Source organism: Petaurus breviceps, unplaced genomic scaffold (genome assembly GCF_028583685.1).
Source record: "Petaurus breviceps papuanus isolate PSGF00001 unplaced genomic scaffold, PetGlider_PUasm1.0 175, whole genome shotgun sequence".
NCBI lineage: Eukaryota > Metazoa > Chordata > Mammalia > Diprotodontia > Petauridae > Petaurus > Petaurus breviceps.
Window position 1 is genome coordinate 11,690,489 of NW_027185764.1, and position 24,024 is coordinate 11,714,512.

The 24,024-nt window shown below is 37.7% G+C and overlaps 1 protein-coding gene across 1 annotated transcript in view; it reads right to left on the reverse strand.

Moving 5' to 3' along the window:
• The window catches only part of SDK1 (sidekick cell adhesion molecule 1), a 1,154,843-nt gene that overhangs the window by 263,227 nt on the left and 867,592 nt on the right, over positions 1 to 24,024 (reverse strand). The window contains exon 20 of the mRNA XM_069084769.1: positions 23,092 to 23,273. Coding sequence (XP_068940870.1) covers positions 23,092 to 23,273 — 182 coding nt within the window. The remainder of the gene's footprint in view (positions 1 to 23,091; positions 23,274 to 24,024) is intronic.

The window sequence follows — 24,024 nt, forward strand, 5'->3', positions numbered from 1 at the left end:
TCCTTTTTTGATTTGAAAACAAATCATAAAATTGTTAAATATTCTCTTACTGTCTTTTCTACTGTCCTGGGTTTCAAGCATTCCTTAAATGGAATTTGTTTTTCCTTTTATGATTTGAAAACAAATCTCATTGATGTGGTAAAAAAATAAAACAGAACTGAGTGCTTGTTTGTTAACTTTACACCGACTATCCTAAGAACTTATATAGCTGACCTTCAGAAAATCAGTAAATAGTAAGGATAGGTTCTAGATTATAAAGACTGAAGAGTAAATAGGTATTAGGCATTTAAAGTAAGTGATTTTTTAAAAAAAGAAATCTAAAGAAATGGAGAAAGATAGAATGGTAACTTAATAGTGTAGAAAGGTGGAAGGAGGGGCAGCCAGGTAGCACAGCGAGTAAGAGCACCAGTTCCAGTGTCAGGATGACCTGGGGATCAAATCTAGACTCAGATACTCAGCACCACACCCAGAAATAATTGGCCGTGTAACCTTGAGCAAGTTACTTAACCCCAATTACTTTAAAAAAAAAGGTGGAAGGAATATTATTTTAATACTGAGGAAAGCAAAACATGTTTGCAGATAGATGGAAACTACCCAGTCAAATGGTGAAGCTGAACTCACTTGAGTAAAAGTATGATTGATGTCCTTCTTGAAAATCAAGTTGTTTCTATATTCAAAGATTTCATCTGGGGGCATTCTTTCTTTTCTTTCTAGACTCTTTCACTTGGTGACCTCATTACTTACTATGTGCTTAATTATCAAGTCTATGCAGATGGCTCCCAGGTCTATATATGCAGACCAATCTCTCCCCTGAGCATCATCACCAGCTGTCTATTAGGCTTTTTGAATTGGATGTCCTGTAGGCACTTAAACTCAACAAGTCCAAAACTGAACTCATTTTCTTCCCCTCAAGACACTGCCCTCCTTGAAAACCCCCTATTTCTGTTGAGGGAATCTTTATCTTTCCAGCCAACTCACAGTATAAAACTTCAATGCCCAGCTGAGTGACTCTTCTCTTACTCACCCTACACATTAAATCAATTGTCAAATATTGTAATTTTTACTTCTACTGCATCTCTTGACTATGCCTTCTCCCAATAACACCACCATCTACCCTTGTTTAGGTCCTTATTATTTACTGCTATGACTGTTGTGGTATAGTCCTAATTGTTCTCCCCCTCTCTGGTCTTTCCCTAATCCAATGTAATTTCCACATAGTGACCAAAGTAATTATCCTAAGCCACAGGTCTCCTGTGGTAATCAATAGACCCCAGTGGCTCCCTCTTACTTAGAAGATCAAATATATCTTTGACATTTAAAATTCTTTGCAACTTGGCCCAATCCCATCTTTTCAATCTTTTTTATATATTACTACCTTTGTGCAGCCAAAACTAGGTTTTTTCTTTTATATTTCCTTTTTTAAAACTAGCAAACTTTTTTATTTATGCCCCCTTTTTCTATCCTCTCCTTCCAATTAATTAAAAAAAATACCACAAACAACCTCAAACCCCCAAAATGAAGCCCTCAATACAGTTATGGCCTAGGAAAACAAATTCCCATAGAAGTCATTTATGAAAATGTATCTCTTTTATCATTTTAAGTTCATCACCTCTATGTCAGAAAGTGAGTGCTGTTTTTCATTTTCATTCTTTTGAACCGATGGTTTATCATTGCATTGAAAAGACTTCTAACGTCTTTGAGAGCTGTTTTTCTTTATAATGTTACCATTGTATAGATTTTTGTCCTAGTTCTGCTCACTTTGCTCCATATCACTTAACAGAAGCATTCCCAATTTCCTCTAAAACTATCCATTTCATCATTTCTTAGGGCACAATAATATTCCATTCCATTCACATACCACAGTTCGTCTGGCCATTCTCCAGTGGGACACTTCCTTGGTTTCCAATCTGAGGATGCCATGAAAAGAGCTACTATAAATATTTTTGTACACATGGATCCTTTTTTTTCTTTCTTTCTTTGAGATAGAGTCCTATAGTGACATAGCTGGGTCAAAGGATATGGATGCTTTGTAACTTTTGGTGTATAGTTCCAAATTGCTTTCCAAAATGGCTGTACCAGTTTACAGCTTGACCAACAGTACACTAGTGTACATGTCAAACTGGCCTTCTGCTGTATTTTTTCATACATGAGATTTTATCCCCTAGCTTTGTACTGGCCACCGCTGTTGCCTGAAGTGCACTCTGTCCTCTCCTGATAGATCTCTTGGAACCTCCAGTTTCTATCAAAGCTCATTTCTAGTATTACCTTCTACATGAGGCCTTTCCTGATTCTCCCCAGCTGCTGGTGATACCTCACCTCTGTTTTGTATACATCTATACATTGTCATGTTGTTTCCTCAATTAGAATGTACACTTTTTGAGGCCATGGATTGTCACTTTTGTCTTTGTACATCCTGTGACCAGGACAATTATTTGGCACATTGTTGCCCTTCAATAAATGATTGTTGACTTACTGAATGAGGATCCAGGTGGATATGGGATAAAGTCTATGGCTTCACTAGAGGCTTGGCTAAGTCCTGCCTTCTGCAAGAAGCCTTTCCCAGTCCCCCTTTAATACTAATGGCTTCCCTTTCTTATTATCTCAGATCTATCCTGTATATGTTATTTGTGCATAATTGTTTCCATATTGTCTCCCCCATTAGAGTGTGAGGGCAGGGACAGTTTTCATTTTTCTTTGTGTCTTCATTGCTCAGCTCTGACTGGCACATAGTAGGCACTTAGGAAATAACTGTTGACTCACTGTTCAAGCCAGAATCTTTTTTTTTTTGCTTGATTTATTACCTGTGTGACTTAGAGAAATCACTAAACCTCATTGGGAGTATCTCCTCAACTGGAAAATCAGATGATCAGACACAATGATTTCTAACAATTATTTTAGATAACAGGGTCACTAGAAACTAGAAAATTGCCCTATGTACTTCTGATTTCCTCCTCCTTGGAGAGGAGGTGGGGTTAGGAATGAAGAGAAGCTCGAGCTGTGCTTTTTATTAGTATTAGAACTCCTAAGTGAGGAAACTCCCTTTAGCAATGCTAACTGGCATCTACTTCTTAAGAGAGTTACCTGGGGGTGCTGAGAAATTAAGTGACTTGCCCAGGGTTCAGATAGCCAATAAGTGCTAGAGGCCAAGCTTGAGCTCAGGTCTTCCTCTATTCAAGGCCAGTTTACTATCCAGTACTTTCCCAACTCATCGGTGAGAGAAATAATATCACCTCACAGACTAATACAAAGTATTATTTATTGTAAAGTTGATCATATAATCAAGAATAGGTTGATCCCCATAGTCAGAAATGATCTTTCTTTCCTCCAAGTTCTTTGGACTTGCTTATTCTGCTATAATATTTTATTATGCATTACATTAATTTCAGATTTAGATAGGAATATGTATATGCAAACATATATACCTATTTGGATCAGGCCCAAAATAGCCTTTGGTTTCTACCACAGATAGTGAATTTGCTTTTCTGCATTTCTCTGAAGGTGCATGATTTCATGCATGGATGTTCTGAGGGACAAAGGGATAAAATCAAAACACAATGATGATTTTTGTGTATTGCTAACACCTGTGGTTCATGCAACCTGACAGATAATGAATGCATCCACTTTTCAAAATAGGAGAAAATTGAGCTCATTACTTAGCAGAATTATCAGTGCCATATCATTAAGCTCAGGTATAAACTACAGTTTGTGCATAGTATTTGATATTATCTTTCATTCCAAAGTTAAATGCTATGGCCCTGCTTCTTTGCTTCTATGGCAGGCCAGATTCATTGGACTATTTTGACTATACCAGATATTACTAAGCTAATACATCTTTTACAAATAAACTACACTATCTGTTATAATTAATTCAGATAAAAAATCTTAACATTTGAAACATCTGCTTTTTCTGTGTGCTTCAAAAAACCAAGTTTTTGCTTTGTTTTGTTTTTTGCTTGAGATGTGCCAGATACCAGGGGAGGGAGCCTCTAGACAGTTTTCATGAGATGGAATGGCACACAGGTGCATGGCAAGTAAGAGCAAGAACATTTTTTCACCCATTAGCACCTCATTAACCCAGTGCCGACAGAACCTGGATGGGTTAGTGAAGTGATAATGGAAGAGAGACATAGTTTAGAAGAAGTGGATCCACTCTATTGTTTTTCAATGATGTTTGAAATATTCTTTTCTGAAACTGGGACAACAGCATGGGGAGTATGACATGGCTTTTGGGAAGAACAGTATCCCCTTCTCACAGAGTCTGTGTCTCTCTCCTCATTCAGAGTTCTCTCTTCTCCCTTGTCTTCCATAGCTCTGTATATACACATAGTTGGACTGGACCTGTGATTTCACTGTTACAATGAATCCAAGTGTAGAGACTTCCTCTGCTAACGAATTCAACACCTGCTCTCTGCTTTATCTAACTAGTTAGCTAATATTTTTATAGCAGCCTTAAGGTTTGTAAAGCCCTATACCTATGGTTTCTCATTTGATCCTCACAATAAAACCCTAAGGTTTTTATGTGAGGGTAGGTGTTATTATCCCCATTTTACAGATGAAGAAACTGAGACTAGGGGAGTATAAATCCAGGGTCACAAAACTAGTATCTGAGGATGTACTGGAACTCAGGTCTTTCTCATTTCAAGTCAAGCCCTCTATCTGCCGTTACAAATACACTAAACCTTGTCAAAGACAGCACATGCCAGAGGCAGGACCTGAACTCAGCTCATCCTGACAGGTACAGTCATTATGCCAGACTGCTTCTCTTTTTTTATACTGCATTGCTAAAATACTACCATAACATTAAGTCTTCGTATCTTATATAAAGAGAATGCGTATGGATTCTTCTTCTTTTTCCAATATATCATCAACTAGGATTACAAGCCTGCCTAAAGGGTCAATATCATTTCGGTGCCGTTTGGCACGCGCCCACTTTCCCCTTATGATCCTCCTGTAAGTGTCTTAAACTCATTAGCAAGCCTCATGCATATCACTTTTTATCTGCCAGCACCAGGTTCATTGCCTTCATCTGGGTCCAGTGCTACTGCCTCCAGTTATCTAAGATGCTAAGCAGCGTATCATCTGATCCTGCTGTGTCACTTTCATGTAGGTCATTCCATAACTTTCTTTCCCGGGGTGCCACGTAGCTGTTGTTTCTACAGTGCTAGCTAGGGGTGGGGGTGGAGGAGGTCAACATTTCTTTCTTAAGAAGAAAGCTGAGATCTGGCTAATGAGCAGGTCCAGTTCCAATGCTAAAATCCAAAAGGAGTTTCAGTATGTGGATTCTATCAAGAAACGTATAAAGTATCCCTGGGTAGAGTCACAAGTAGGAATTGCTGTACCTAGGGAAATTTCAGTAGGGCAGGGGGAGGGGGGCAGAGAGGGAGAGGGGTGGCATAGACGACATTCTCATCAAGTCAGGAGGAGGGTTAGCCCTTCCTCCAGGGAGACTGAGATCGCTCTCCCATGGCACTTTGGGGAAAGGTGACCCCCTGGGAGATGTTTACAATGGACATGAGACTTTGGGGTGGGAACCTGCCCTCTCCAGATGTTGTTGCCCTGGGGCAGAGTTGTGGCTAACCCATGCTAGTCACAACTCTTCACATGTGTATAGAGTATTGTGCTAGAATCTTCCTAAGGTTTTGAGTGAAAGAAGTGAAAACTTCTCAGACTGTACTCTAAAATCTAGTAAGGCTTTTCGTGGGAAACAGACCCAAGTTCCCTTTCACCGGAAATCACATGATTTACAAGGACTCAAAATTCAGAGCAGTAGGGACTCACCCCTCTCAGTGACACCTCAGCATAAGATGTGCCAAATAAGGACAGAAGTGCTTTCTCAAATGTACATTCAGTGGTCTACTGTTTCCTTGTTCTGGTACTTGAGGTAGATTGCCACACTTAGATTGTGCACCTGACTTCCAGCCAATGGAAGAAAAGGGTCATGAGGGGTATGGGGGAGAATTCCCAGTTAGGACTTTATAACTTCGCTATTTCCTTTTGTAAATTGCTGCTTCTCCTCCCTGACCATTTGTCAGGAGGGTGGCCCTTTCTCTAGATCATAATAAGCCATTCTTTTCTGCTTCCTACCTTGAGAAACCTCTGAGTATTATTTGGGTAAGGATTTCTGTTACACACATATTTTGGGGTGCACACAATTTTAACAGCAATATATTAGTGGGAAATGGTAAAAAGAAAAGACAGAGAATTTGGAGAGAAACAAAAAAGTGTCATAAAGGGAAGGGGAAAGGACAAGAGGCATAGAAAAGAGATAGGGTGGTACAGTAGAAGATACATTAGCTCTGGAGTCAGAGGGCCTTAGTTCAAATACTGCTTCTGATGCTTCCTGTGAGACCTTAGGCAAATCGTTTAACTTCTCTAGTCCTCAGTTTCCTCATCTGTAAAACAGGGAGTTTGGATCAGATCGTTTCTGCCCTAGATCCAGGAGAGAAAGTATCGGTTGGGTTGTCCCTTTGTCCTCTGGCAGCACTCATGGGGTCATTTATACCTGCATAGGACAGAGCTCATCAAAGTCCATTTGTATCTGGGAGACAAGTGACAATCAGCATACAAATTTCAATACTACAGTGAGTCTGTGATCTCCAGGAGGTGTGGTGGGGGGCATCTTCTCCAGTATTGCTGACTACACCCTACCCAGGACCTTTCCTACAGTACAATTGTTGTCTTCATCCCATCGAGAATGATCTATGCTTAGACTTTGTTGCAAGAGACATTGATTTGCAATGGAAACCCGTGATCACATGCAACTTTTCAATTCCTCTAGACATTTTCAAGGGTAGCACTTTTCAGCAAATATTTAACAAATGCATGTATAGACAAGACATTATTCTAGGCACTAGAGGTACAAAGATAGATATAAGCACAGACCGTGCTCTCAAAGAGTTTACAGTTTAAGACAGGTAAAAGGCATGGACACAAATAACTGTGATTAAAAAAAAAATGTAAGGGCCAGTTAACATGCTATGAAAAACTGAAGAGAGGATTTGAATCAAAGAATAAACAGAAAATGATTTATGGTAAGAGAGGCCTTTGAGTTGAGTTTAAAAAGAGAAGAACTTCAATGGATGGTGAAGGACATTTGAAGCATGGGGACTGTGTGAGTAAAAATAAGGTGGCTGGAAAAGATGGAAAAAGTCATACTTGAACCAAGTGTAGAGAGAAGTCTAGATTTGCTGGAAAATGGAAAACATGGAGGGGAAGTATGGGGTAAGTTGAGAATGTAAATTGGAACAAGAGTACCAATACTTTATTGGGTAGGAAATGGGGAGTCACTTAAGGTTTATATGAATGTATGTAAGCATGTATATATGTGTGTGTGTGTGGGTGGGGGGGTGATACCAATACAATCACTTCTCTCTGTTCAAGTAAAATCCATATCCCAGAGTTCTATTTGACTCCAACAGTGTTTAACCTTCAGGTTGTGGATAGGAGGCTATGATATATTCTGTACTTCAAAGAATGCCTTTTGGGGTATGGACAAAAGGTCATTTTTAATGCAGTAGCTTTGCTTCTGCAACTGGATTATTTCCATTTTAGTAAAAATGAATGAGAAATGCAATCTTAGAATCTCTACCTATTTTTAAATTATATCCAAGTTTTAAGCTATTTTCAAAGGAATGTAGCTTGGTGTAGTGAATAAAGGCCAGGCTTGGGGTGCTGTCTTGTCTCTTACCACCTACTGGCTATGTAGCTGTGAACAAGTCCCTTGACCTCTCGGTGCCCCCAGGCAATATTCTAAGGTTATAAATTACAAATGAGTTGTCTATCTCCATTGGAAAGAGTTTCCATCTTAGTTTTCCACACTGATGAAACTAAAGGTTCAGAAAAAAAAATAAAGAAATTATACAAACTATTTATATAGACTGAATCCAGAATGTGGAAACGATGTTTTCTAGAGAGTGGAAAAGAGCAAGCCACATTTTTTGTAAGTTACCACATGGTTAGATTAAAGAGCACACTTAATGATGCATCTATCCTATTTCTACTTCTTGTTCAGCTCTTTTCTATACTGCTTCAGGAAATAGTATTGCCCTATTCTGCAGGTAGAAGCCGAAGCCTAGGAAGTCTTTCACAATTAAGGATTGTCATTTTTGTTCAATGTCATTTGTGCCACAAGGAGAATTTCCCAAGAGGATATACGAATGGTGCTTACAAACAGAGCTCTCATTTATAATTCTTAATCTAGGAAACCTTTCAAAGCCCAAGTGAACATTTAGGGACTTTTTACTAATGTTTTAGAAATTTGGATAACTAAATGTTTTTTTTTCCTTTCTTTTTAAATATGAAATATTTCTCTTTCATTAGAAGGTAATGTTCTGAAACCAGAATAAATCATGATAGCACAAAAATACCTGTTACACAAAGAAAAACGATCAAGAAACATGACCAGAAAAATAAAAATCTCGCTGTGCTCAAAACAATGATTTATGGTATAATTTATCTCTAGACCCTTTATAGAAAATCAACATCTGCATCTTAATGAATGCATGGAAGAGATGGATAGAATACATTTGCTAATGTATGATGGCTTATTTTAGTGTAGAACCAAAACACACTCAATATTTTTATTCTAATGGTATAGAGCATTACACCCTCAGCTTCTCTGGTAATCTCCAATCCAATCCTTTTGTCTATGATGAAGTTATAGCCTCCCATGAATACTTGGGTAGTTTTCAACAAAAATTTGTGAACCTCACACTAAATTTGCACCACCTGGAATGAAGTGAGAAGAACCAGGAGAACAATTTATACAGTAACAAAAATATTATTAGAAAAAGCCATCTTTGAAAGATGCAAGAAGTCTGATCAATACTGTTTTCAATCACAACTCCAAAGGACCAAAGATAAAATATGTTCCTCACCTCCTCCTAACAGACAGGTGATGGGTTTATGGTACAGAAAAGGATATATACTTTTAGACATGGTAAATATATAGATTTCTTTTGCCCGACTATATTTGTTTGTTACAAAGGTAATATTTTCTTTCTTTATTAAATTGGGTATGTGTTTGAGGAGATGTGAAGGAAGGGAGATGAGAACCAGAAATAGTGTTGCAAAGGAAAAAATAAAAAAGAGGGTCATTGAAGCATTTTTTTTAAATGCACAGAAGAAGGAAACACAGACAAGCAGGACAGCTTTGAAAATAACACGTTGAATTTATTATGGACTTTTTAAAAAAAGCAAACTATATAGAATAGAGATTTTGGTTTCACATATAATTCTTTTTGTGTTCTAATTTGCATGTAGAAATACATCTCTTTTTGTTGTTAAGTTCAGAACTAAAAATAAAATTTATTTTTAAAAATTTGCATCAGATTGAAGTTACTGATGACTTCAAACTAATAATTCTTCACTTCCAAATGATTAGAAAGTTACTGGAGGCTAAATGAAAAGCTTTCTAATTATTTGTAGGATTTAATTATGTGTAACTTATACTCTCCATTTTTTCAACTACAAGAAATGCAAAGTATACTGATGTCGGGAAATGCTTAGAAAGAATTCCATTAGTAATTTTATGTTATTTTCTATTTTATTTGGGGACAACCATTGTGAATATTTGAAAATGGAACTGAGGTTCTAGACATGTTGGAATTTTCGGCCATACCCATCATGACAGAAGCAACCTTTCCACTCACCCCTGCAAAGTTCACTTGGCTCGAAATGTATGAGAAGTTTGCTCCTTGATTGTAAGTTAATATGTCGCATTTTAAAATGCCTTTAGCAGAAAAGGTCACAGAGGCTCTGTGAATAAAAACTATTAAATGGGGTTGGTAGACAAGATAATGGGCAGCAGGAGGAATGGAGAAGGGATTAAGAAAAAGTAAAGAGAGGTATATATGAAATAATTACTGTATGCATGTAGAAGGGTAAGCTGGTATTTGAAATGTATGAAGAACCAAAATAGATACACCATCCATTTTTAATAAGCCTTAATAAGAAATAAGGCCCAAACGAAAAATGAGGTTTGTGACAAATGAAAGGAAGGTACAAAACCAAATTAATTCAGACATAAGTATCATACTCTGCTGAACACAAGACAGACAAAGGTCTCTTATCTTCCCTTTTGGGTTTTCACTGGAAGAAATAAATCAGAGACTACCAAAATAATTGCATTCTAAGAAAACAAACCATTGGAAACATAGTTGAAGGTTGGGAATACACATTAAAATGGTGGAAGTGTATTTGTATTTGTCCCTTTCCCATGCCTGACACTGAGTCAGGTCAGCATTCATTTGTCCTTCAGTCTTCTCACTCTAGGCTAATAATGAATCATTAATAAGTTCTTTGAGAAAGAGTCTCTAACAAGTTGCCTCCCTACCTAACAATAGTATCAATTCTACCACATTTTTCCTGCACCCCAATAAATATATCATGTAGAACAAAATCAAAAGCCTTTCTAAATTCATGACAAATTAGATTCCACTTCCCTCAAGTATTGGCTCACCACACTCCTGAAAAATCAGACTCGTCCAATAGAATTTATTTTTCTCAAATGCATGTCTATTTTTGCATTGTTCCTTGGGAGCTAGTAATTTGCAAAATTATTTTTTAGATATGTTCCAATATTTTTCCAGGTTACATTGACAAATTATTAATTTTGAGTTATTATATTTCTCCTTTTCAAAGACAAGTACTCTAATTGTCCTTTTCTTGTCTTGAAGAATCTAATCAGTCCCCCAGGAGTTTTCTAAGGTAATTGCTAATGGCTCTGTCATCCTTTAAATCCTCTCAGCTAGAACCTCAGATTACAAGGACTTAGCTGCTCCCTAAGCATTTCCAGTGTTTAGGAGCCCAAAGGCTAAAAAGACATCAATCTCTGGGTCAAGATAGCTAGGTTACTTCCTCACAGGTATTGCTGCTACAAGGGATATTGCATTGTAAACAAAGCCTAGTACCATATTAAATACTACATTGGCATATATGATTTGAATATAAAAGAATGAAACAAACTTTTAAAGTCAGTCAATAAGCATTTATTATGAGCCTATTCTGTGTCAGACATTGTATGAAGTGCTGAGGATAGAAAGGAAAAAAAGATAGTCTCTGCTTCTGAGGAGCTTATGGTACTAATTGAGGAGACAAGATGAAAACAGCTATGTACAAATAAGGTACATACAGGCTAAACTGGAGATAATCTCAGAAGTAAGGCACTGGCATTACAGGGGATCAGGAAAGGCTTCCTATAGAAGGTGGGATATTAGCTGAGACTTGAAGGAAACCAGTGAAGTCAAGTGGTAGATATGAAGAGGGAGAGAATACCAGGCTTGGGGGACAAGTAGGGAAAATGCCTTAAACAGAGATATGGAATATCCCATGGAAGGAGCATAGAAGAGGCCAGTGTTACTAGAGCTCAGAGTATATAGTAGAGGGGAGTTGAGGAGGGAGTAAGGTATATGAAGATTAGAAAGGTAGGAAGGGGACAGGTTGTGAAGGGCTTTGAATGAAAACAGAATTTTATATCTGAAACTGAAGGTGATGGGGAGCCACTGGAATTTACTGAAAAAGTGGGGTGACAAGGTCAGACCTGTGCTTTGGCTGAGTGGAGAATGGCCTGGAGTCAGAATACCAAAACTTAGAACATCTAAAGGATGTTATTCTGGCAATGCTGCTGTTAGTTAAAATATGTGCAGTGGGGGAAGGTGGTCCCATTTCCAGAATACCCCTCAGTCTAGCAGATATAATCACTGAAATTAGGGGGAAGATTAAAGATAGATACGGTATTAAAGTCTTAAAACATAATCCGAAGAGAGCTCTACTGCGTGACGATCTCTCTCTTTTTATTTTTAAAGGGGGGGGGAGGCAGGGAAATTTTGGTTCAGTGACTTGCCCAAGATCAAACAGTTGTCAAGCATCTGAGGTCGGATTTGAACTCAGGCCCTCCTGACTCCAAGACCAGTCCTCTATTCACTGTGCCACCTAGCTACCCCTTGATTATCTCTTTAAAAAGTATGAAAAAGTTCCTCTGATAGATTAGAAGGGCAGCTGGCTATTAGCTGGTTAAAGACTGGCCACACCCCTGTTGGTATTTAAAAGCTAAGTTTTCACAGTACAATCAATGACATTAAGATCAGAAGGGAAACATGAAACTGGGCAGATAAGGCTTTTCAGAAAGTTTCTCTATAAAGGTCTCATTTCCAAGATTTACAGGGAACTGATACAAATTCATAAGAATAATAGTTATTCCCCAATTGAAATACAAAGAATATGAACAGGTATTTTCAAAAGGAAGATAGTCACATAAAATGTTCAAATTATTAATAATTGTAGAAAAGCCAACTAAACAACTTTGAGGTTCTACTTCACCCCTATCAGATTGTCAAAACTGACCAAAAAAAAAAAAAGGAAAATGGCAAATATTGGAGGGACTGTAGGAAAACACGAACTTTAAATTGCTGTTAGTGAAGCTATGAATTAGTCCCCATATTCAGGAAAGCAATTCAGAACTATTCCATACTAAACTGTGCATACACTTTGATCCAGAAATACCACTTACAGGCACACACACACACACAGAGCATAGAAAGAGAGAAAGGATATACACATTTACACAAATATTTGTAATAGCTCTTTTTGTAGCTGAAAAGAACTGGAAAATAAGGGGGCACTCATCATTTGGGGAAAAGTTGTGCAAATTATGGCATATGAATGGAACAGGATGCTATGGTGCTGTACGAAATGAAAGAGTAGATGGTTTCAGAAAATTTGGAAAGACTTGTATGAACTAATGCAGAATCAAGTGATCAGAACCAGAATAATTTATAAAATAAGAACAATGTAAAAAATGAACAACTCTGAAAAACTTAAGAACTTTGATCAATACAAAGACAAACCATGAAAAGCATGGATTCCTGAGTACTAATGATGAAGAATGTTACCTACTTTCTGACAGAGAGATGATGAGCTATATATACAGAATGAGACAAAATTTTTGAACGTGGCCATTGTGGGAATTTGTTTTGTTTGACTATGCAAAGGGTTACAAGGGTGTTTTTTCCCCTAATTTCTCAGGGGGGTATGTGATGAGGTGGAAGGGAGAGATAATAAATGCTTGTAAATTTAAAAGAAAAAAATTGATATTTTCCAGTCTTGGAACCAGTTAGTCAAGATAGAAAAGAATTAGATACATGGAATGTGTCTTTACTACAGAGCAGGGAAAGGGATCTCTGTCTTCTTCCCATCCTCCCCTATTAGCAGTGGTGTTTTGCAACAGAGCAGAATTGGGGACGATGGAAGGGGATCCAAGGAATCTGAGAACAGGACCCAAGTGAGGATGAAGAAAAGACCTCTCCTTGGGTACTGAGAAATTATGGAATTATAGTTTACTAGTGACCTAAGGGATGGAGGGTTTTGTGTATGATACTTAGTAAGACTTTGCTGAATAAGTGACTGATTGTACTTTGAGTACTTTGACTATTGTTACTGATAAGTGACTAATTGAGTTAATTAAGACTTTGCCCCAAGAGTGGAAGACTTTGACTGTGTACTTTGATACTACCGATAAGTGACTGATTGAGTTAACTTAAGAATGACTATTTTACTTTGAGACTATGTTGTGAATATTATATTGTGATTTTCTGTGATAAGTTGAAATATGGTGAATGCTGTATTTTGAATTATGCTATACTTTAATTTTCCATGGATGTTTTGTTTTTGTTATGGAATTAATAGAATGATCACTATATGGAACAATCAGAACCTTAAAAAAGCTGTTTACAGTAGCAGTTCTTCTGGAAAGCTTCTGTGCATGGCATTACAAGCATATAGATTTATTTACACATATGTGCATATAAAGTATATATAATATATACACATATATTTGTTGTTGTTGAGTCATTTCATTTGTGTCTAATTCTTCGTGATCCTATTTGGAGTGTTCTTGGCAAAGATACTGAAATGGTTTTCCATTTCCTTCTTTTGTTTTTCCTTTTTTGAAGGGCAATTGAGGTTAAGTAACTTGCCCAACGTTACATGGCTAGTATTTTTGTGTGGGTGTTAAGTGTCTGAGGCCAGAACGAACCCAGGCCCTCCCGACTCTGGGGCCGGCGCTTTTACTCTCTGCACCACCTAGCCGCCCCCTTCATTTCCTTCTTCATCTCATTTTACAGAAGAGAAACTGAGGCAAACAGCATTAACTGAATTGCCCAGGGTTATATATCTAGAAAGTATCTGAGTCTGGAGTTGAACCCAAGAAGAATATTTTTGACTCTAGGCTCACTGGTCCTCTATCCACTATACCACCTAGCTGCTCATACACACACACACACAGTTCCATTTTTTTGTCATTGTGTCCCCAAGCTTCTACACAGTACTTGGTACATAAAAGGAACTTAATTAGTGATGGTTGATTGATTATAATCCAAGGTTGGCAAACTATGGTTCACAGGCCAAATCCTTCTCCCTGACTGTTTTTGTATGGTCCCTTAGCTAAATTATTTTAATTTTTAAACAAAATAAAAATTTATTTAAAGACATAAAAACCATTCTTAACTCAGGGTACATATAAAAATAAGCAGTGGGCTATTTCACTTGTGGGTCATAGTTTGATGACCTCTGGACCATACACATACCTCTCTCATACTCTATATTCTCTATCATTCCTTCACAAATTAATCACATAACCTCTTTTTCCTTCCCCCTTCGTAACTTACTTTCTAAATTTCTTTCCCAATGGATCAATTCTTTTTAAAAAAATTCAAAATCTAATTTCTACTTCTCTCCCTCGAGATTCCTTGACCATTACCCACTCTCTTCAATCCTGGATGTTTTTCTCTACACATCTTATTTCCTCATGTTATTTTTTTTCTTGGTGCTCCCTTCTTAGTTTTCATTCCATTTCATATACAAATAATATTCAAGGACAGAATTGATACTCTTCTTTCCTTTGGTTCACCTATAATTTAGCTGACTGGGAGGTTAATGAAAACTCTAAAGAGGAACACCATGTAACTGCACCCCAGAGGAGAAGGCATCACTTAAGCCAAGGCCTCACATCCTTCAGACATGTGCTCCTGCAGCCATGGGGCCATATGCCATTCTTTATACCAGCTAAATCCAGGAGACATGAAATGAGGTCAATGATACAGACCCATTCCAAGAGAGAACACTGTGATTAATGCTGTGATTAAAAAAAAAAAAAACACCCCTCCTCCACAAAGACATATCCAGGAGTGCCAATGCAATATTCCAACAGAGCCGATGGGATCTTGTTAGAATTCACACATATTACAAAAATAAGCTCTGGTTCAATTGATAGAGCACAAGTTCACTGACTGATCTTTATCAAGGCAAGGGATGGTCTCTTACCCACTCACCTCCCACCTCCCATACCCCCCCATCCCAATGGCACTTAGACTCATCCATAGGATTAAAGCAAAGCCTGAAATGTTCCTGAAGAAAAGCACAATTTTTCTAAGAGAAAGTATGTGGGTAATACCACCCTTTATAGTGAAATTCTAAGGAAGAATTATTGCTAACTAAAGTGGGAAAGGAAAGACTACCTACGTATATGCATTAAAAAGAAAGTGTTTATATATGTAAAAATGCCATGCACATGAAAGCAGAAATCTTCTGAGTATCCTTTACTTGTAGAGTAAAAATACATACATTAAGACCACATACACTGGAAACTAATGAAAAATCTGGTAGGGAACCTAGTTCACATGTACAAAAAATATTTCTATGCAGAAATCTTGCATTAATCCCTGAAAGACACAATCAGGGAAAATGAGACACAGCTGGAAAAACCATGATGCAGATAAGCAGGATGCACGTTCAGCATCAGTAGGGAACACAGAAACTTAAGTAGTTTAAAATGTAAAGATTATGAACCAGCTCCTCACAAAGTACTCACTGGAAGTCAAATTCTCACCTGCATTAGATAAATTGACTCTTCCACTGTGCCCAATGTGCCACTCTTTCACTTTCAGGATATTATTTAGCTAGAGTGGTGGGGGGAATTCCACTCTGGACTCCCCAAGTGGAAATGGGCCTTATGTGCGTTTTATTCTCCCAGATCTTTGGTTATGAGTTTTCCTAATCCATCATTAATATTTCTCAAGTCTTCTTTCATAATCTTTCATTGAATATGTTCCTCTGGATGCATTTCTGAGTGTGGGAACATATTTGGAAATGAAGATGATTTTAAAAGAAAAGAAAGCATGGAAGCCTGGAAAAAAACCGACTTTGGACTGAAAGGACCCGAGTTTAAATCCTGCCTCTGATTCTTTCTGCTCGTGTGAACTTGTACAAATCAATAATTCCCTGCCCAGCCTCCTTTTCCTCATCTGTAAAATGAAGGTGTTGGATTTGGTGACCTCTGAGGTCCTTTCTATGTCTAGATCTATGATTCAAGTTCTCAAAAGATGGCTTTTCCTTTCCATTCTCACCAGTTAACCCTCTAGTTCATGGACATATCAGCTCTTTCCCTAGAATGCTGTAATAATTGCTTCCCAATTTGTTTCTCCTTGTCACACCTCTTTCCTCATCTAATTTGTCCTATACATGGTTACCAGAGAAGTCTTCCTAAGCACTACTTGGATCATGTCTTTTGACTTCTCAGAATCCTTTTGTGTGATCCCATTGCCTACTAAATGAAGTCTGAGTTCTTGGTCTGCCATTCAAGGCTTTCCTTAATCTATCCATTACTTCCCTTTCTAGTCTTATCTCAGTTTTTCATCTTCTGAAACCCTGTGCTGTATGAAATCAGATATTCTTTGCCCCTTTACCACCACTGTACTTTAGCTCAGGCATGCTCGGATACCTAGAAAAGTCTTGTTTCAGCCTATCCAAATCCTACCCATTCTTCACTAATTCAAAGTTCATGCCATCCACATTGCCTTTTCTGATCATTCTAGCCCCGTCTTCTTATAGCCTAAAGCAATAATGACCCATATAGTTCAATTGGAAACTGAGAATTGTCCTGAACATCTGTTCTTTCGATGTCTTGAATTATTATTTACAATGTTATTATTTATCTTTATATGTGTTTGTTTTATCTGCCCAGATGAATATTAAGGTCTCCTTGGAGAGAAGGTGTGGGAATACAACTCCTAGCAGAGCATTTTAGCCAGAGTAAATTCCTTAGGATTATCTGTTCCTATAATTTGACAAGGGTTGGCTGGCAATTTTTAAAAAATCATCATTTGGATTTATTCATACAAATGTGCTACATTTTGCCAAATTTTATCTTCTAAATAAAGGTAAAGGTGTATATTTTTTCTTTTATTTGCAATACAAAAGATATAAACTCATAGTATTATTTAGTGGATGCCTATCAAGTAACAAGATTAAGTTCCATGAAACGTCTCATTACTTTTTACTTCCCCACCCTAAATCACGTGACAGTTTGCCATTAGTCTGGCTTACACAGAATTATAGGATCACAGATGAAAGGCAACTTAAGAGGTCCATTTAATACAGGTCCATTTAGTCCAACATCCTCATTACACACATGAGCAAATTGAGGCCCAGCAGGAGTCTAGTCTGCTTAAGATGCTTGCAGACTTTCAACTCCCTTCTTTCTACCACTTTCCACACTTAAACTTCAGAAATGCATCTGCTGATGTCTTAATGGTATAGTTGATGAGTTTCAAATCTCCATGTTATTAAAATGAAATTTTGGTTACTTACTTTCCTCAAAACACAAAGGTATTAAAATAATTCTTTAGGAGAGTATTCAAGGTTCAGATTAATATATCTGGAATAGAGAAATAATAAATTACTGGGACTTCATTATAAAATGGAATTCAATAAAGGGCAGATTCAAATTGCAGATTATTTCAGGAAACTTAGCATGATTTTTTTTTGGTCTATTGGGTCTATGTGTTTAAATAAATAAAACTTGGTTTTGAGAGGCTCTTAAAAAAAGGACAAATCATTGATTTATTATCAGGATAGAGCAAAAGACAAGAGTATAACGAGGTTATATAGAACAAGGTCAGGGGAAATATTGAGGTGGAATTGAAGAGAAACTTGGGAAAAAAGTGGGAGGATCAGAATTCTAGAGCTGGAAGGGACCTTAGAGACCATCTAATCCACTCCATTTTAAAGATGGTAAAACTGAGGTCTAGGGAAGTTAAGTGATTTGCCAAAGATCAAGCAGGTAGTAAGAATCTGAGGCAGAATTGGAACTCAGGTCCTGAGATCTTACTCCAGAGCTACTGTTCTGTTGGGCTGATAGTTTTCATAAGACATTTTTTCAGTTTCTGGCATTTTCAGCAACCATGAGTTTGCAAGTGTGGTAAAGTCCATTGGTTTTGGAGGACAAGTGGCCAAAGGAACTAAACTGCCTTTATGTATACTAAGATTTAAATCTAGGATTCTGTTTATGGTAGTGTGGTGTAATGGATACAGGGTAAGCCTTAACACCAGAAAAACTGGGGTTTGAATCCTACTTCTCACACACACTGACTCTATGATCCCAGGCAAATAAGTCACTTAACTTCTCAATACTCTAGGCATTTTCCTAAAACTCCAAGATGCAGAAAAGTGCTCACTTGCATAGTTAGAGGAAGTTTTGTCTCCCAGGAGTTCCTTCTACCACTGCAAGCACAAGTTCAACGCCTCTTTCTCCCCTTCCCTTTCCATATCTCCCTCCCCATTCCTATTCATCTCCTTTCTCTACCTTTCCTCCCTTCCCCATACTCCTCCCTTTCCCTTTTCCTATTTCCCTCCCCTTTCTTCTCCCTATCCCCTTTCCTATCCTCCTCTCTAATCCTTTTCCTTATTCCTTCCTTTCCCATCCTCCTCCCTCTTTTGCCTTCTTGCTCTTTCCTAAATCTCTTCTCCCTGTTTCATCCCTATTCCCATCCACATCCCTCTCCCTCATTCTCTCCCTATCCCTTCCTTATCCCTATCCCCATCCTGATTCCCTTAGTGACTCAATCGAGAGTACTAATAGATTACAGGAAGTAATGCCAACCTCTTCTTCCACAGTTCAAGGCTTATAGTAATTTCTCTCTCAGTCTACTGAAATAGACCAGCAGAAAGCAAAAGCTTCCCAATCCTCTCTTTCTCCTCTCTTCATCTCTTAGTCTCTTAGGGCGCAGCTGGACTAGATGACCTCTAGGGTCTCCACCAGTTCTGGCAATACAATTCTATCCCAGACCCCAGAGGAAGACAATAAATATGAGCCAGCCCCTTTCAAGCTCAGGCTAAGTTAGTCCCTTAGTGGAATTTTCAGAGAGGTGGTCTTCACATCATTTCTCCACCATTTTACTAACTTTAGAGCAAAGGAGAAAATAATTTTGATTAATAGCATTTTAGTGTTAATCCATTTGGTAAATGAATTAAAAAAAAAAACCTTAGACTGAAGTTCAGGTACTATTTCAGATCCTAAGTCAGCATACCTACTTCAATGATTCACTCAGATTCCAAATGAGCTCATTATGAGACAGTGTTATCTACAGCTTAACATAGAGTGTATATAGGGTTGGAATCAGAAAAAAAAATGAAACAGAAACAAAACAATCCTGGGTTCAAACCCTACCTCAGATACTCAATTAGCTGTGTGACCCTGGCAAGTCACTTAACTTCTCTGGGCTTCTGTTTTCTCATCTATAAAATGGGGGAAATAACAGCATTCTCCTCCAAGGGTTGTGAAGTTCAAAATAGATAATGTATATAAAGTAATTTATAAATGTTAGCTATATGGCTGTTGCACAGTTGGGACCCTGGAGAAAGTGTTATAAAGGGTTCCAGCATACTTTGAGCATAGTGTAATAAGCATAGTTAATATCAAGACTATATTATTAAAAACCATGCTAGCTAGAGTAATTTAGTCTTTTTTATAAATTTTACTTCATTCTTTTTGTTTTCTTAACCCAACTAACTAAACAGAATTGTTCAGTTTTTAAGTTATTTCACATTTCAAAAGAGTAATTAAGTACTGCTGGAGGAAGAACAGGTCCTCATGGACTAGCTTGCATTTTGAATACTTTTGCTAGTCAGTCTGAATGCAGAACTGACAACACTTAATTTATAAGAGAGAATTTATAGACTTATATAGGACAACAGACAGCCAATCAATAAAGGATGATAATAACAGCATGTAATATCAAGGAACATTAGGTCTGAGGCATGGTTTGGGGAAAGAAGTGGGCAGTTAGAAACCCTATTATTTGAGAAAGGTCAGGCTGCTGTAGTAAAATGCTCAAACAAATAAAATCACACCTGTGAATCAGAAGAGAATACAAATCACTAAATAAAACTAATTTCTGATTCTCTGTGAAAATAAATTCTCCCGGCAAGGATTTGGGTGAATGTAATTTACATAAAGTTGTGTGAACAGAAAGCTTATCTTATCCCTGTTAACATCAGCACAGTGAAATTAATGTATAAGCAACATTTCCTAGGGCCCAGCTAACTTAACGTATTTCTACATCCAAGACCAAAATATTTTAGAAAACAGTAAAGAAATTTACTACTAAGAAAGTCTTCAAATGTTTGAGGTGAGGTTTGACACATTTCATTTTTATAGATTTTATGAGGTTCTGCTTAGGATTTTTTAAGCCTCATTTGGCTCTAGTAAAGTCTGTGAATTAAAAAAAAGAAATCGGAGAGACAGAGAATTGCAATCAAAACAAAGTAAATGCATTATGAACCACATACTATCATCTATGTTATGTGAGGTAGATATGTTACTGACCAACAACAGACATGCAGAACAATAACATTACTGTAAGAAAATATGATAAAATCATTTCATCACTAAACATGTCTCAAACTCTATGGGTAATGGGGGAGATTCAAAGATCAAGTAAAATACGATTCATACTTACATGGAGCTTACAATCTAATATAGACACACAAATATCTATGAAATAAAATAAAAATATGTAAATAAAATGCTATCTGCAGTTTCGGGTTGGCTATGAATGGGGATCCCTCCTGCAGGAGGAGAATAGGGAAGGTTTCATTGAGGAAGAAACAGTTGAACTGGGCTTGATTTCAACAGGTACAGAAGAACAGAATGCATTCTAGGCAGAAAGGCTGGTATAAGGAAAGTCAAGTGGGAAAGCATGGGATATGTATTGGGGAAGCCAAAGAGTCTACCTTATGGAAGTGGATATTGTCATATGAGGCTGGAAAAGTAGTATCAATGTGAAGCTCTGGAGGGCTAAAGAGTTAAGTACAACTACTGAAGGGTTTTGAGCAAAAGACTGATATAAAACATAAGTGTGTGTATGAATAGAAAGAGAGAGAGAGAGAAGGAGCGAGAGAGAGAGAGAGAGAGAGAGAGAGAGAGAGAGAGAGAGAGAGAGAGAGAGAGAACTCACAGGACTGGGCAGGTAAAAGGACCAGGACCAGTTAGGGAGTTAGTGCAATAGGACCAGTGTTGTGATAGTGGAAATAGGGAAGAGGAGAGAGATGCAAGAGATCCTGAATAAGTAGAAATAAATTAGAATAAGACTGTTCAAAAAATAAATTAGGGAGGGACTATTCTTTCTGCAAAACAATTCACAGAGGAGTTCCTGAGCAAGTTCCTCGTCCATCCTTAAAATTAGAGAATCAAACAATCAGAGAATTAAGGGTTGGAAAGGACCTCAGCAACCACCTAATCCAACCAAAACCTCAGAGGACTCTGCTATAACATATAGAAGGGGTCATTCAGCGTCTGCCTGAAGACTCTTTGGAGAGGAAACCTACCACCTCCCAAGGCAGCCCATTCTGCTTTTGATCAGCTCTAATTGTTAGAAATTTTGTGCTCACATAAGGCCTAAATTTACCTCCAACTTTCCTTCTATGTAACTTCCATTCATTTTTGCCCTCTTGGGCCAAAAAGAGTTTAATCTCCCTTCCATATGACAACCCTTCAAATATTTGACAACTATCATGTCCCACTGACTTTACTCTTCTCCAGGGTAAACATTTCCTGGTTCTTCCAACGGATTCATATATGACACAGACTCAGAGCCCGACCCCATCCTGGTGGCCCTCTTCAGAACACTGTCCATTCACCTCTTCATTGTCCTACTTGAATCGTGTGACCCAGAACTAAACACAACGCTTCATATGTGTTCTGTGCAGCAATCATCACTTCCATATTCCTGGAAGACAGACCTCTTTTAAAGCAGCCCAAGATTGCATCAGTTTTTATGGCCACTACAATCACACTGCTGGTTTATATTGAGTGTGCAGCTTAAGAAGACTCAAATATTTTTTCAGACAAATTGCTGTCTAACCATGCCTCTCTTATTCCATACTTGTGAAGTGAGTATGTTTGTGTGTGTGTGTGTGTTTATTTCCTCTAGCAATCTAAAAAAATATGTATGGCAACTGGGATACTCTGTTTGAATCAGAACCATTCTTGTCACTTCCCTACTCAATAATCTCCAGTGGCTCCCTATTATCTGTAGGGTCAAATAGAAAATCCTCTGTTTGGCTTTCAAAGCCCTTCACAACCTGGCTCCTTTCCAGGATTCTTATACTTTCTTCTCTTTTATGTACTCTATGATCCAGTCACACTGGCCTCCTTGCTGTTCCACAAATAAGACACTCCATCTCCCAACCCTCCATTTTCACTGATTTTCCCCCATTCCTGGAATGCTCTTCCTCACCTATGCCTCTTAGCCTCCCTGTCTCTGTTCAAGTCTCAGCTAACATCTTACCTTTTGTTTGGAGTCTTTCTTTATTCCTCCTTAATGCAAATGCCTTCCCTCTGAGATTCCCTTCCACTGATTCTGTCTCTATCTTGTTTGTATATAGTGGTTTGCATGTTTTCTCCCCCATTCAACTATGAGTTTCTTGAGGCCAGGGACTGGCTTTGTCTTCCTTTATATCCCCAGAGCTTAGACCAGTGCTTGGCCCATCGCAGGTGCTAGAAAATTGCCTCTGGCCTTCCTTGACTTCTCTGTAGTTTGGGGACAGATTAACTACACAAGAGATATCCATCAGAAAAACTCTCTTTACCCTTTCAGCAAATATTTATTAAACTGAATTCAAATATGCACAATCCTCTCCTAGCACTTGTACCAAACTTGAGCTTTAATTCACACTGGCGAATTCGGACATCACATTGACCTCATGTAAAGAAAAGAGTCTACTAAGGTTACCTTCTGAATGGGGAATCAAGCTCACCTCCTTGTAATGTATATTCTGTGACTGCTCTGCTGAATGTTCCCAGACCAGCCCCATTATAAGCTGCCACTTGAATTTCATATTGGGTCCAGATGATCAAGTCTTTCACCAGGCAATAGTTAATCTCTGGGCTGGTAATGTTCCTGTGCTGATATTCACCAGGTAGGCCCGCCAAGCGATACCTACAAGTAGAAAAGAAATGAACAGCAGGCAAGAACAAATTAGAACAAATATGTGGACTGGTAAAGGGATTTCATCTGAGTTTTATTATTATTGTGCTATCTATTTTATTGGAATTGTATAAAATAAAATATTATCTATTTTATTAGAATTGTACAAAGATCGAGGTAAAAAAAATTTTTTTAAATCACTGAAACCAAGAAGCTAACTCCTGGTATCCTTCTTGACTGATAAAGGATTTATAAACTGATCCCACTAAGATTATATGCTCAAGGCTAAACAAAATTGGTATTTTATCCTGTTTTACAGCTGCAGAAAAATTATAGCTTTTTAAATGTGACTTGTCTAGTAAATACAATGACTTAGTACCAAAAATTCCAGACATGATTTTTATCGGGGTATTGCTGTAAATCACTTTGACTAACGTTTTCCTGTTAGGACTCTGAAATATGGGGCACAAATATAAAAAGAGGCTAACTGTATAGATCCCTTCATGTTGGGGTCTAAGCAACCATTCATGACCCCTTCTAGTGATTCTAGAGGCAGAGTGGCCCTGCAAATAAATGTGATTTTGAAAGTGCACAAACTCTTTCAGAGCAAGGCATTACCAATTGAAAAAATTTTTTCCTTTTAATTGTCTTAAATACTTAGCATTCATCTTAATATTAATAACAACACCTTTGCATAGCACTTTAATTCAGTTACAAAATCCTTTGTATTTGCTATTTTGTGATAATAGCTAGCATTTATGTA